General features: G+C 38.5%; 1 protein-coding gene across 2 annotated transcripts in view; it reads right to left on the bottom strand.

The window, feature by feature from the left end:
- LOC132341931 (3'-5' RNA helicase YTHDC2-like) overlaps positions 1–15286 on the bottom strand; it is a 37216-nt gene extending 21930 nt beyond the window's left edge. Inside the window, exons 1-16 of one of the 2 annotated variants that reach the window (XM_059874078.1) lie at positions 15044–15286; positions 14280–14370; positions 13698–13891; positions 11897–12096; positions 11127–11293; positions 8599–8701; positions 7255–7411; positions 5025–5132; positions 3784–3932; positions 3260–3395; positions 2776–2902; positions 1731–1796; positions 777–955; positions 518–614; positions 355–442; positions 174–254 (exon numbers count right to left, since the gene is read on the bottom strand). In XM_059874078.1, the coding sequence (XP_059730061.1) occupies positions 174–254; positions 355–442; positions 518–614; positions 777–955; positions 1731–1796; positions 2776–2902; positions 3260–3395; positions 3784–3932; positions 5025–5132; positions 7255–7411; positions 8599–8701; positions 11127–11293; positions 11897–12096; positions 13698–13891; positions 14280–14370; positions 15044–15218 (2118 nt within the window). In that variant the 5' untranslated portion in view covers positions 15219–15286. Of the gene's footprint in view, positions 1–173; positions 255–354; positions 443–517; positions 615–776; positions 956–1730; positions 1797–2775; positions 2903–3259; positions 3396–3783; positions 3933–5024; positions 5133–7254; positions 7412–8598; positions 8702–9166; positions 10745–11126; positions 11294–11896; positions 12097–13697; positions 13892–14279; positions 14371–15043 lie in introns of those variants that run through there. The other variant, XM_059874079.1, reaches the window with a different exon arrangement.
- Positions 15287–15660: the final 374 nt, after the last annotated feature.

The raw sequence follows: 15660 nt of genomic DNA, 5'->3' as shown, positions 1-15660 counted from the left end.
TTAAAACAAATGATGTCGAAACTTTTCAGTGAGGACTGTTGCCTGACAGGCACTAGCTTTCAGCTAGTAAAAGCTTTTTTTCACTTTACTGCAAAGTAAAAAAAAAAAAAATTTCTCCAAAACTTATGCACTGTGTTTTATAATCGCACTAGGAAAACTTAAGGCAGTCATACCTCTTTCACCTTGCCTGAGTCAATGACAAACACCACATCATTGACTGTTATGCTGGTTTCTGCAATATTAGTAGAAAGAATCTGCAAAGAAAAAAAACCAAAACCACCAAAACTATAGTAACTGTAAAAGCAACAGCAAAACAGATCATTGTAGCATCTGACAAAGTCCTCTAATACTTACAATTTTGCGGATGCCAGAAGGTGGAGTTTCAAGCACTTTCTTCTGATCCAAAGTCTGTACACTTGAATGAAGCATGAAAACTTGGTATCTAATGCAAGTCAAAAGAACATTTTAAGGATCCGTAACAGAAGCAATGAAAAGCCATAGTGACTAAAGGTTTTACCTGTGAGCATTATCAGCAAATCTCTTGTCATCAAAAAGAATGCGGTCCCTCAGGCTCACTATCTCATCATACCCAGGAAGAAATATTAAAACTGCTCCTAAAAAAGGAAGTGGTTTTGCAAAGTTAAACAGAAAATTCAAATACATGTCAATGCCATGCAGACTAGCACTCAGAAGGTTTTAACTTTCGAGGATTGCTAAAAAAAGAGCATGATTCATCAGAAGCTGAATCCACAACAACTGGTTAGGTATTTACCTACCTGCATCACAACTATGACAGATGCTGTGAAGTAAGTGCATTATCAGATCCAGATCCACTTTTTCATCATCAAAACTATGATGATAAGTTGTCAGTAGTTCTCTGTCCTCTGCACTAAGGTCACTACCACTTTTCTGGACCAGGGAACTTTCATCCAGATTTCCAAATCCAAATGAAGCACTGCAATAGAAAAATACACCAGAGTCAAGGCTGTCCCTTTGGGTTTGCATTCAGCAATCAACTCAAACTTAGATCAAGACCAACACGACTATTGGTCTTGAATTTTAATTTTTAAGTGTAGCAGAAGAAAATCACCATACTGTCACCGTTCACTGATTTAAATGTCAACCCAACAAAGGATTCCACTTCATTTATTAGTGTTAACTTTCATTTTCTTAAACGTCATTGAAACATAACCATAAGCAAATGAAAGTATAAAGATACTTCCTGTTTATCTGTTCAAGGAAAAATATTTAAAAGATATATATTCACCAAAAATTTCCCACTAGCAGAAACAGTGCTAAGAGAAATTATAATAAATATAATCTTTACAAAACACTACCTCAACTATGATAAGTGTAAGTTAATAAAAAAATAATTCTTGAATGGCCTAGTGTACACATTACTTCTGTAAAGTTTAATTTTTCTATTGCGTATAAAAATATACAGATAAAAACACATGACAGATTTGTTTCCAAAGTAAGCATGTGAAAATAAAATGGTACATAGTACAGAATTAGCAAATTGTGCAAACATAGACAATATGATACTGAGTACAAACTTTTTTGTTGTTTGTTTTTGAAATATTCCTATTCTTAAAAAAATAAAGGTATTGCTATTCAGTCCAGATTTTACAGCATGAAAAGGTAATACCTGTTCTGATTAAAAGAACACAAACCTCAAATTTCCCTTCACTATGCTATGCAACTCCTTCTGCAAAACAGTTACAGCTTACCTGTAGGATTCCAACAGATCAACAACTTCTGTCTGTCCAAAGTGCCTAGCCCAGTCCACAGCCATCCTGAAAGAGTTGCACAAATATTTTTATTCAATTCTTCATTCAAAAAATTAATACGAATAGCACATCAGGCGAGGCAATTGCGTACTGTTATCAGTACTGTTATTGCTGGGTCTGCCACTTCCCACTTGAAAGTGCTTGAATAGGTGTAAACAGCTATCTGAGTTTTAGGTAACTACACTTCTTTACCACAAAGGAATGTCAGTTTTACACAGGAGTACCTGCAAACATGCATAAGGAAATGAGGAAGAAGAACGTGCCATTCCCTTAAAGAGCTCACAACAAAGTGCAGAGATCAGACCTGCCTGTTTGCAGTAGCCTTTAAGTCATCTCAAAAAGTCACACCCCAGGCATTTTGCATAAAAACGCGGGAAAACATTCGGTTATTTAATCTCTTTCAGAAGCTGTCCTCCTCACAGTGCATGCAGTCCACCATTTTACCTTTACACTGCATTCCTTCCCAAGTTTTTCAAATGTTAGCACCAATTATCAGACCCCTGGAATTCTAATTGTTGTCATTCCATACTACAATTATTTACTGTACTTCCATATTTACATGGCGACATATTTAATAACCACAAAACTTGAGTTTTTACAGATTCACAAATATTTTTACATGCTCCAACAGATTTAGAAACATCACAGAAAGATCTTCTGATATAGGTAACTCCATGAAAATAAGAATCGCCAAACATTTTGGTCCAATTCAGTAGACTACAGGTGTTCTGCTAACCAGTGTCTTCAACAGATCTACTAAAACAAAGTTTATAGTTCATAATCAAGACCACGTAATTAAGAATTCAATTTAGAATTTACAGAAAACATGTGATTAACAGGAGTTAGAAACTGTTTAGGCTGTCAAAATCTATAGTTCTTACAGCAGAGTGATAAGTTAGCAAATTAATTTAGATGTTAAAGAATTTTTTTCTCTGTCCTATATTGACAAATAAATCTATCTTTTGGTTTCTCTGTTTGTTTTTACCAGCCATTAGATGACTTGCAGTGGATACTTGCTCCCATACTGATCAACTGTTCTACTTGACTCAAAAAGCCTCTCCCTGAAGAAATCATCAGAGCAGTCGCACCAGTTTCACTGTGCCTATAATCAACTAAGAAGTAAAAAAAATTTAAAAAATCAGCAAACCCAACAGAAATGTTATTTCTTCATCTAAACATAGTATAAATATTGCTTTCAAATTCCAGCCCAAAGAGAATTTGTTTCCTCAGTTTATCTCTGCAGTCATTTCATGTGAATTCCACACTGTTTTAGAAACACACTTCTGCCCATTCTTCAAAACAACAACAACTAACTAAACAATTCATTAATTCTTTTAGCCCTGTCGATTTTTTCAGTAGGCATCAGAATGCAAAGGTAACAACATTTGAAACTGGAGATAAAAGTAGCCATAAAAATCTAAGTAAGTTTCAGGTTGCTTTTTTCTTATGCAGTAACACAAGAAACTTACCACTGACATTTTCAGTTAAAATAAGATTTAACACCTGAGCAAATGAATCAATGTCTTTATGCAACCAGATGTCAGAAAGACAGGAATCCATTTCTTTTACTATCCACGGTTCAAGGCAATTCACATCTTTTTCAGTCTGAAGATAAAAAACAGTATTAAATGATTAATCTCTTCCAAGAGTTGTCTTTATTCTCATACATGACTGACAAAGAATTTGAATGGTTCTTTTTCCCAGCAGCAACCAGAAATCCAGCACTCAGGTATCAGTTAATGCATTGATTGTGTCATATGCAAGTACAAACACAAAGGCAGTTGAGGCATTTGATCTGAGGAAAAGCTGTGTACAACCACCACAACTGAAGAGCACACAAGCGCTCAGCTAGAGCAGCTAATCCTAATAAGGTAATCTTTAACATACATTAATATCCAGAAAGACTCTACAGAACTATCTTTAGAAAACAGATTTTAAATGGCTAGTAATACAACACAAATATAAACATTTTTCAACAAAAGAAAAAAATTACCAGTTGATTAAACACTGTGTCACCACCCTCATCCAACCATTTGTACTCTTCATTTGTCCTTGGAACTGATTTTTGTCTCCGAGATGTCAGTCTGTTAGTGTTTTCTTGAGCTGAACACCACTCAGCAAGAGTGCTCTTCTGCTTCTCTTCTAGAATGCAAAGTATTCCCCAAGAAAGTTTTAGAGTCATCTTTATTATCCATTGTTTTCTACTAAAAAAAGATAGTTACAACAGTTCACAATTTTAGCTATTCAACCTCTTTTATTTAATCTAGAATTCTACTGCCAGTCCAACATAAATGACATGTTTAAGGGTACCCAAAGAGCACCCCTGCAAACAAGGGCTACAGGAACAAGGCAAAACCTACCATTTTGGTGTTTAACCCCCCAAGCCTCCATTATTCCAAACTACTGCATTCAACAATCTTCCTTAAGTAATCACATTCCACACAAAATCAGCCCAGATCTTTTTCCAGAAATTGAATGCTGAAGTGATACAGTCCCTGCATGTAACAACTTATTTTTCACACATGAAACAGTAGAAAACACCTGCGTCTTAATGGAACTTTTCTGTCCCCAGTGATCAGACCAGAGCACTTTGATAAACATCCAGTTAGGACTGTATATATACAGCTTTGGGGTTTGCATTTTTTTTTTTAATTTTTCTTTAAATAATCACTGGGATCATTACTTTCAGATGCCAGGAAAATTTCTGAAGCAGTATCTACTTAATAAACTGAAAACCAATTATGTTTAGCTCAAGAGTGTTAACACTTACAAAAAACACATCCCTGCCCAAAGAAAGCAGTGAAAAATGTTACTAAAGGGAACAACTTGTACAGTTTGTACAAGATGTACAAAATCTTGCTTGCTTTAATAGCTGCACTTTAATTTACACCCAAAGGTACAGAGCATCCTATGCTTCTTGAGTATTCATGTGGTCAGAGCCCTCAGTTACATGTAACTCTACACCATAATAAAAAATAGAAAAAATATGACACTTGTCAACTGAAAACAAACATAATGGAACCACTGAATCAGTGTGATTTCTTTTTTTCTTTCATTGCATAAACTATTTCAATAATCTAAATACTGAGAGCTTAAAGATATTTGCTGTCATCTAATCACATCTCATTTAATCTCCTGACTTTGGAATTTTAACAGAAAATAATCCTCTCAATTGTTTGTTCAATCAATGAATGATTCTCATTGCTAACCCTTACAATGAGGAAGTCCACCAACCTTGCTGCTTCTCTTTTTTGTATTTCACCATCTCTTTGTTTGTATACCCAGTACTTCGTAAAATATCCTCCAGAAACATCTCTTTAACTTCAAAAGGTCTCCCTTGGACTAAAAGTATAAAAAAATCCATAAAATATTATATATTCACTAGCTTCACTTACAGCATTTATTTTACTTAAGAATGATCTTCACTGGAGTTTATTTTTCTCACAATTATACAAAACAAAATGTTTCCAGTGTAAAATGCCACTTTGTTTCTCATCAACCTCTTCAATTTTATCAAGTGTTATAGCAAGAGATGTTCATAATATTGACAGTTATTACTGATAAATTTTTTTAAATGAGAAAAAGAAAACAGCCATTTTTGTTTAGGGTTACAAACAAGAACTCACCATGTAAGCCTGCCACCTGGATTAAAAATGCAATTAATTAATAAGCAATTAATACAGCTTTTTGCAAGGTTCCACATGGAGACAGTGCATCTTTGTACTCAACTACTTTCTCTTCATGAGAAATATTTGAGAAGATAGACTGATCTCCATGTCCTCAACTAAGCAAAGCTGAGCTTTCTTTACTGAGCACTTCTTGACAGATGAGACAACCCAGTGGCCTTTACCTTCTAATAATTTATCTTGATTTCTTTTTCAACATGACTATTTTCTAGACCTTATCTGTGGACATTAAAGGATGCTTTTTGCATGAAGAATTAAAATCTCTACATTTTGATTTCTTGTCCCTTAAGCTGACTTTAGATCCCTCAGGATTTTCCTTCAGAAAGAATAATCCACAATTCACATCCTTTTAGAAGCTGTCACAGAGGAAGTCTTCCAACACTGATCACAAACTCTGTGTACTACAGCAATCCACAACTACAAAATGCTGGTTTCTGTGGTCAGGATTTTGTCAGCCATATTTATGAAGGAGAATCAAACCTTTTTCACTACATTAACAGAAACAGACACCTCTTTTAATTCTTAAATTCTCAAAAAAAAAAAAAAAAAAGAAAAAAAAAATTTGTATTTTCAATTGCTATTGGCCTATTACATAACCAGCACAAGCACTGTGGTAAACTGGAGAGATTGCCATCAGAATTTCCAACACAAATATACCAATCTGAAAGGACAGGAAGCTGCAAAAAGATTAAACTGGAAAGCCACACAACAATCACAACTGAGGCAAAAAATATTCAGAGAACACGAAATCATGTGTAATTTCCAGATTCCTGTCTCCAACAAGTTGTAAGCCTTATTTTACTAGGCAGAAATTCAAAACTGGGAACTAGAAATAAACACTTTCATCTGCAAAAAAAAGGGAAAAAGAGGTTTCCTTCTCACAAACATTTGCTAAAATAAACCAGTAAGCAATCCCACAATTTCCTAAAACTGCTGAGATTTTTTTAAAAAAGGCTGACACACAGAGAGTCTACCTGACTGTCAAATAAAGTTTTTCTCTGAAAAATTCCTTTTCAAAATACATTAAACTTGGACATTATTGTTGAAAAATTAAGAGAAGTGCAAGGTGCCAGAGGAGGTTGTCCATGCAGAAAACCTGCAAGCAAGGAGGGTGGGGAAAAAAACCCCAAACCCACAAAAACCCTCCATCTCCTATGCATTTCTATTTTGCCTCTACTAAAGATCAGTCAAATGAAACTAAAACAGCAATAATGGTAACTTTTCTTTGCATCTGAATGTAATCTAAATGCAGGTAACTGAGTCAACACAAACTAAGAGAAACTGGATGAATGGCTACTAATTTTCTTTAAATCAAAGAATCATGTGATTCAAGCAGGGAAACCCAAGCTGCTTAAGCCTGTATTTCTGAACTGAACAAGTACAGTTATCTGTGTTTTATCCAGTAACCAGTAACAACCCTCATGAGGTCTGAAGAATAAGAATCTACAGGAGTGTATTAATATATGTCACACTCGTGTAGCTCCTAAGTCCTGTATCAGCATGAAGACAACACTTCAACAATCTTTTCCTACTTCTTCAACAGTGGAAGAGGGAAGGACACAAATGCATTTATAGAACTCCCAGTGATTAAAACACTTCATTCTGAATTAGGAAAACAGTTAAGAAACAAGAAACCTGACTACACAAAGAACAAGGATTCCTGTAACTCTCAATGTACTCACCACTGCCTTTACTCAAAACAGTTTGCTCCAGTTTAATAAGATCTCTGAGTCTCAGGGCAGGTATAGTCAGATTTAAGAATTAAGATAAATACTCACTATGTATTACTGGGCAGCTTCCAAAATACCTAATAAAGAGATTTGCATCTAGAGCAGCACTAGAAATAATTAGTTTTAAATTATTGTGGTTTTGCAGCACATCTCTCAGTTTTATTAGCAAAAAGTCGCTGAACCTATCCCTCTCATGTACTTCATCCTGTAACAAAAGAAAAAAGGAGAGATAAAAAAAACCTCACAGATTCAAGATCACAACTTCTGACAAAAGCAAACTTTAAAAAAAAATTATTTGATGGGATATTACAGAGGCCTTAAAATGTGTATGTCTAGTTTAAGTAATAGGATTTTTTTAAAAGAGATTTTTTAATGCTATCCATAAGCAAAAAAAAAAACTTCAAAAAGTTTTTATGAGAACTGAGTGCATTGCAATGCTGAAGCTCTACACACCTTAATTTCAGAGGCCAAAGTGAATATCTGAAACACCTCTAAAATTGTATTTTAAGCCAAATTTCAAGGAAACTTCACAAACCACAAATCTTAACCTTAATAAATTCTCACTTCACCACTAATGAGCACTTAAAGAAATGTATGACACCACAAAAAACAGAAAAATTGCTTCGACAAGTCATACACAAAGCCTATAAATTAAGGCACATAACTGATTAATCACCTTTGTCATTCTTCTGTTTTGTATTATGGATGAATGAAACAAGGGCTCAAATATAAGGTTTGTAGGCTGACATCAAAAATGTATAGATCATTCCCATGCTTTTTTTATGCTTTGATAAACAGGCAGGAACCTAAACTTGCCATGATTTCTTTTAATCTTCAGTACTTAAATCTTGTCATAAGCATTCTAGTTCCCCTTATTAAATTCCACAATAGGAATACTAACATAATCATAAATGAACACACTTGAATAATTTGCTAGCAATTGGCCTCCACATTATCTTGAAAACTCTGGGCAAACAAATGAACTAAAAAGCTGGTACTGCTAAAACAAATACATGATAATAGAAATTCTGACACAACCACATTGAACCACATCAATGTAAGCCTCCCTAAGGATTTTCTGAAGAACAGGAGAAGTTCAGAAAAATTTACACTTCTGTCCTCCTCAACTCCTCCTGATTCCACAACTAATCACTGGCATGAAAATAAAATATTTTTAGAGGACAAAACCACAAACACACAGGAAAGACACCAAAATCTACAAAACATGCACGCTACTCTAAGGACTCAGGAAGTCTTTAAAGTTTATTCAGATTCTACCAAACAAAAACACCTAAAGGGCTCAGCAAATTTAAATTTAAAAAAAATGAGGACCTCATTTTCTAAAGCAATACATATTGCTCCACCCCACATGAAAGACCACAGGATGCTCACCACAATAACATGGGTCACAGTGGAGAGGGTGCTGTCTCCTGCCATCAGTGTGCGAAGGAGCATGTCATTAGTGCAGAATGTTACCAGAGTCTTTGGAGAAACCCTATGGAACACATCACAGAGACAACTTAGGGGGTTTGCACCATTTGAAGGCAGCTAGCTTTCCATGGATCAAAAATTAAAGCAGCTGCTGACAGGAAGAGGAATTACAGTTCCCTCCCCAAAAGACTCATGCACACCACTTGTTTTTAAACTGTTTTTCCCAGACATTTCCAAACAATCTGTAGTGCTTGTGCCCCAAAACCCTGGACAACAAATTAACTGAAAAAATAAGATTCAAATTTTAATAAATAAGGAAGTAGAAGAGAACTATGAAGAAACTCTGCATGTCATTTAATTTACTAGAAAATTGCATGTGGAAAACCAGGTCTCAGTTCCTCAGCATATGCTTGGATATAGCCTTTGCATTTGACTACATGTGGTGGGATAAGCCCGGCTGGATGCCAAGTGCCTACCCAAGCTACTCCGTCTTCTCCATGGGTAGGGGAGAGGAAACAAAACAAAATACAGGGTCAAGGAGAACATGGGTCTCTCTCATGGACAGTCCTCCATGAGCTTCTCCAATATGAGTCCTTCCCATGGGCTGCAGTCCCTTTCCACAGAGCTCAATGCTTCAGAAACAGCTTGCTCCAGTGTGGGACTCCCCACAGGGTCAGAATCCTGATAGCAAACCTGCTTCTGTGTGGGCTTTCTCCACGGAGCCACAGGTTCTGCCAGGAGCCTGCTTCAGCACAGACTTCCCAGAGGATCACAGCCTCCTTCAAGCATCCACCTGCCCCAACACATGAGTTCTGCACAGGGGGATCCCTGCTGCACCATGGACCTCCATGGGCTGCAGGGGCACAGCTGCCTCACCATCGCTGCACCTGACACCTGGAGAACCTCCTCCCGTCCTGCACTGACCTTCCTGTCTGCAGAGCTGCTTGTCTCACATGATCTCACTGCTCTTCTTGAACTGCTGCCTCTGTTGTGTAGGTTTTCCTCCCCCCATTCCCCACTGTCCCAGAAGCACTACCACCATCACAGACAGGCTCAGCCTCAGCCAGAGGCAGGTCTATCTTGGCTGGCACTGATTCTGTCAGACACAGGAGAGGCTTCTGGAACCTTCTCACAGAAGCCACCCCACAGCTCCCAAAGCCTTGCCTTGAAGACACAATACATTACAGCTGACTAAATCACAAAGTAATCTGCTGATCCTCTCGTTTTTCAGGTGGTCAGAATACTGAAATGTTACAATCCTATACCTGGGGCAGAGTTAGCTGTCCCAATAAAACCAGCAATTGTCACTACTTCCTCTGGTACTGCCATCCTAAAGGAGCTGAAAAGTTCCTTTGTACTGTACTCTACAGCTCTTCTCAGGAAGGCAGTTAAGAAAACTTTAAAAATTATACTACTGTGCTACTATAAACCTCTAAACATTTCCACTCCAGATTTTTTTTTGTCCACAGCTCAAAATATTATCTCCCCCTTTTAATGTTCCTCTGGAGTAAATGTATTGATTCCTCTCAAGACAGATTTTCTGCACTGTTTCCAGTAATTCTTCCATTTTGATCTGACTTTGCTCTTCTTCTGCCAGCACAGTACTTCCATATACTAATCATCCAGCTTATTTGTGATACATCTTCACCAGCTCTTCTAATCTCTTAATAGCCTTGAGAGCTTTCATACACACATTTGAATTCTTACTGTGACTTTGTTGTTCAAGTGCATTCATCTTCATCAGCAATGTGTTATCTTTGTTCACTCAAGCAATACAACCTTTTGCCATCTTCTGGTCACTCATATCCCAACTGCTGGCCCTTCCCTGAAATGCACTGCCTATGCAGTACAAAGATATAAAAACCTCACACAATCCATTCATGCTCTGCTTTACAGACAAATTCATCAAGTGACATTGAAATCTCTACTTTTACATTACTTCATGTTTTAAACAAAAAAGCTGAAGCAGAGTAAATATAGCCCACACTAGACTGATAAATAATGCTCACCTTCATCAGTCACTTTTCCAAATTTGTTGTTTTCCCATTCATGACTCCTGTCAACTCACACAACATAACATCTGTCACAGCATGCTGGTCTTCACACCTACCTTAAAAGCTTGCAGAACTTTTGGATCCACACATGTTAAAAGTAGGGGGGGGGGGGAACAGAAAGAGTAGACTTGATCTGAAAATCAGGCAAGGATTTTACATGCATATACTCCGCAGAAAAAATCAATAGCACTTGAAATTCAGTTCTATAAGACAACCTACTGCATGAAACTGCAGAACACAGGAAGAAAGCCATCCTTTTCACTCTTAAAAGTGAAATTATTTACTCTTAATAATCTTAAAAGTATTCCTTACCTGCAATAACATATCCCACCTATAATTTGTGGGGCTGCATCCCAAACATACTGCAGTTTAAATGCACGCAAGATTCACAATACCAACACAAGATCAACTGACACTTAGAAATACCATTAGTACCTGCTTTCTAAACGGATCTGGTAACCAATTGTCTGGCCAATCTTCTCTCTTCGTTCTGCTGCCACTCTTTCAGCCACAGCAACAGCTGCTAAACGTCTTGGCTGAGTACAAAACACACGACAAGGAGTTCCATTCTTGTAGCAGTCATCAAGGATAAATTGAGGGATCTGTAAAGAAGTGGTTCAAATTTACTCTTTGAGAAAGCCACAGTTTTGTTATCACAGGGAAACAATTTAACTGCATCTCAGTATTACACATTGCAAAAGACTTTTCATTAGGATTATCACTGCAGGCATACCTGAATCTGTGGAAAATAAATTTCTAAGTATAATCAATTTAGGTTTTTTCTAAAGAAAAAACTTGCAGTGTCTCTCTCCTGCTTCAGAGAAATCTCCAAAAGAAGCCCTGTAGATAATCTCTCATTTTAACACAAAAAATATATTACTGTGAGTTCTAAGAACAGAACTAGCCTTAGAAGAAAGAGGGCTATACAAACATCACAGTTACTTTCCCTTCAATATTTTGCATTATTTTAATGAAAAAATTGTATCTACGAGAAAATTGTGAGGAAAAATTTATGCTTTTAGTACCTATCTACTGTCTTAGTGTTTCAAAAGCAAGAAAGTGAATTGGAACACAAGATTTTCAATCGTACAGGAAACAAAAAGCCTTAAAATAGCATAAAAATATCCCATATCACAAATGTTACACAATTGGCATTGTTTTAGTATAAATACTGTTATCTTTTTTATTTCATTGAAGAAACATACTTGCGTAGTTTTTCCTGATCCAGTCTCTCCTATAATCAAAACAATCTTATTGTCCTTTATTATTTGGACAATTTCTTCCTGTTTTTCAAGAACTGGTAGTGACTGCCTGAAGGAATCAAACTCTGATTCCCCTCTTTTCACTGGGACCTGGGGGATACCGTCATTAAGTCGACCACTTGTCTTATTTACTTCTTTGTTTTCTGTAAAGAGAAGTTAAAAATTTATTTATACAGATACGGAGGAAGGTCACTAAAACACTGCTCAAAAATTGTACTTCAAAATTAAGTTTCTGACTTTTTATGCACCCCTGTGGGTAAAGTGACAAACCCATCACAATTTAGAAGTCATATTCATAGCAACATGTCCCCCTGTGGTGCTTGAAATAGATATTTTTCAAAACAGTTATTACTTTTATAGGTATTTTGAACAAAACCAGACTCTTCCAGAGCATTGATCCAAGTCAAAAAAGCCTACAAAGAGCAAAAGGAGAAAGAGAAACTAAACCAGAGAAAACCAGCCTGGTGTATTTTGGTGGCCTTTGTATCTGCACCCACATTTCACACCTGCAGCTCTCCCTAGAAATACACACTTACAGAGTTAAATCTTTAAGGTATTCCATGAATTTGCCTGAAATCAGACTAATGCAAGCATGCTGCATCAAGAGTCCTGGACCCCACACAGCAGTGTGATGTGTAAGAAAGCAGTGCATAAGTAGCCAAAAATGTGCACACCTTCAGAGGGAGATGCTTCAAATCCATCACTGCAAGTGCTACTCTGTAATTCCCTGATAATTATTTTCCAGAAGAATGAAAATGTTTCTGTAGACTCAATTATACACATGATAACTGTGATTAATAGATTCACATACTAAATTTCAAGCCCTGCTGCCCTGCTGTACCAAGACAAACACAGACTAAGAGATCAGGAGAACTAAAAATACATTCTTGAGAAGCAGATAAAGACAAATATTAGACTGTTCATTAACTTATGCCTTACATTACTAAGACATTGCATTTCAGTACTTCTATTATAGCTCCCCTCTGTTCATTAACCAATCCAATCAAACAAATTAAACAATTGGAAAAAAAAAGCAAAGGAAGTACTAAAAGAACAGATATCATATATCAGAAACACGCAATTAAGCAAGTGTTTTCTGTTCACTACAACCATCTCTGCACACAGAAACACAGTGTAACTCTAAAGCAAGAATCTAGAAAAGCAAGAATCTAGAAGAAACTCTTGCTTTAAAAAAAAAAAAAAAAAAAAACAACCAATTTTATCAGAAGTTCGTCTTTCAGTGAACTCTTCTGTATTCAAGAAATCAAGAAGTCTGGAAAATAGTCTCTTAAGGACCAAATCTATTTTGTGGAGATGAAAAAATAAAAAGTAAACTTCTTGATATATCAAGGACATTAATTTCTATAGGCAGAACAGATAACCTCATTTTCTTATAAGGGTGTTCTTATGGCATTGTGGTAACTCTTCAATCCCACCTCAGAGTACTTGTATGAAGCCACATTTCACCAAGGTGCTGCCAAAAAGATTTGGCTGGAACTGGCTCAAAGATTCTAAATTAACACAGCACAAGGTAGATATCACAATGTGCATGATATGACTTCCCAAGTTCCTCACAACACCACTTATAAAACACCTTAGAAGGAAAATTCATGCATTCATTTAAAGGTGTCTGTTAGGACACGAGGGGACAGAACAGAAAGGTTTGTTTTGTCATTGGGTTGCAGGTGGGTTTTTCAGGTGGTGCTGATGGACAAGTCCAAATCAGAAGACACGCAGAACATACCAGATTCAACAGCACAGGCATGTCCTCTCCCTGTCCTTGGCAGGAGTTCTGTGCGTTCCTTATTTGTGACAGGAAAGCTCTGAATTAGACTCCGAATGGCGTGCTTTGTACGGAGAGCCAAGTCACAAGTCATGGCTGCATGTGCCTCTGATACATCCTTCTTCCTTACAGTCAGGTATCGATTGGCTCCTTTTCTGGGAGGGGGGAGAAGAAAACATATTTTAGGAATAAGGAACCTACTCTGGGTTAACTTTTATCTGTCAAGGTATGAGACTCTATGCAAAATCTTTGAAAAAAACCCTTTGAAAAAAACCAGACCTCAAGGTGAAGCTTTTTTAATGGAGCCATTAAACCCACAAAGTGGATTAAGTGGAAGTGAAAAAACAAGCTGTCCCAAGTTTTTCCAAGCATGCATACAGCAATGAACAAAGACACTTATTTTTGTGTCTACTTTTACACTTTTTTCTCTAATACTATTCCTTGCAACACAGTAGGGTATGTTGAAAACATCAATCAGGTTATCATTAGTCATGAAATTCCACTGGTCTGCACCTAAAAACCAAAAATTGTACCCCAACTCACCCTTTGCTTTTAGATACCAGTCCAAGAGACTGACACAGCCGGTGAACAAATGCTCTTTCACTACTAGTGAAACTAGAAGGAAATTCCATCTCTAGAATGATAAATAATGAAAAATTCAGTAACAATTCAACAGACAGTAATCTTGACGTATTATCTCAATGTTACAGAACCGCAGAATTGGTAGGACTGGAAGGGAGACCACCCAGTGCAAACCCCCTGCCAAGACAGTCACCTGGAGCAGGTGACAGAGAGGGAAACTCCCTGGGCAGCAGTTCCAGTGCTCTGCCACCCTCAACGGAAAGAAGTTCTCCCTCGTGTTGAGGTGGAACTTCTTGTGTTTTATGGCCATTGCTCCTTGTCAAAAAGTCTGCACTGCCTTCCTGGGACTCATCTTGAAGAGATTTATATGCATTAAATCAGTCTCCTCTAGGCCAAACACCTCTCCTGGTAAGAGATGGTCCAGCCATCTCATCTCATCTCATCTCATCTCATCTCATCTCATCTCATCTCATCTCATCTCATCTCATCTCATCTCATCTCATCTCATCTCATCTCATCTCATCTCATCTCATCTCATCTCATCTGTCTCTGCTGGACCCCCTCCAGTAGCTCCCTGTCTCTGTTCTGAGACGCCCAGAGCGGGACACAGCAGCCCAGCTGTGCCTCTCCAGGGCCAGGCAGAGGGGCAGGATCCCCGCCCTGACCCGCTGCCAGCGCCCTCACAACACCCGCAGGCTGCCCCCGAGCCGGGCTGTGCCGCGCACCCGTCTCGTCGCCGCTCCGGAACCGCTCCAGGGCGAGCTGCACCGCCATTTCCACCTCCTCGTCCACGGCGACCTCCCTGAGGGCCTCGGCCCGGGCGCGCACCGCGGCGGCGGCAACCGAGCCCCCCGTGGCCCCGCCGGGCTGCCGCCGCGGGACCCGCCTGTGTCGCGACATGGCCCCGTGTCACGGCCCCCACACGTCCCCGACACCGACAGGGCTCGGGGGCCGCAGCTCCTCGGCCCGGGGGGCGACGCTGGCGGCAGGGCGGGGCTTGCGTGGAGTCACCACAGGCGGAATGGCCCCGAGCGGAAGGACAGTGGCTCTTTTCCCGCCGTTGTGGGGAATCCTGCCTGTGTGCCGAGGTGTGTGCACGGCCGTGACCAAAAAGGGGCACTGGTACCCTGTCTGGTCATAAATGACGTGATTTAATTGCATGGTATTAAACGTGGTGAGGGTCATCTCGGCCCTCAGCTTCCTCACTCAGTAAAGTGTTACTTGCCCTTGATTTTGGGTCGTCTTTTCCTGCTGTCCTTTGACTGCACGCTGAGGACACGAGGTAGAAACTAGACCCAACATGACACAGGGCTCGGTATTGAAGGCTGCTGCTTTTGACCAT

Source organism: Haemorhous mexicanus, chromosome Z (assembly GCF_027477595.1).
Source record: "Haemorhous mexicanus isolate bHaeMex1 chromosome Z, bHaeMex1.pri, whole genome shotgun sequence".
NCBI classification, from domain to species: Eukaryota; Metazoa; Chordata; class Aves; order Passeriformes; family Fringillidae; genus Haemorhous; species Haemorhous mexicanus.
The sequence above is the reverse complement of the archived record's forward strand: the minus strand, read 5'-3'. Positions and strand labels throughout refer to the sequence as shown.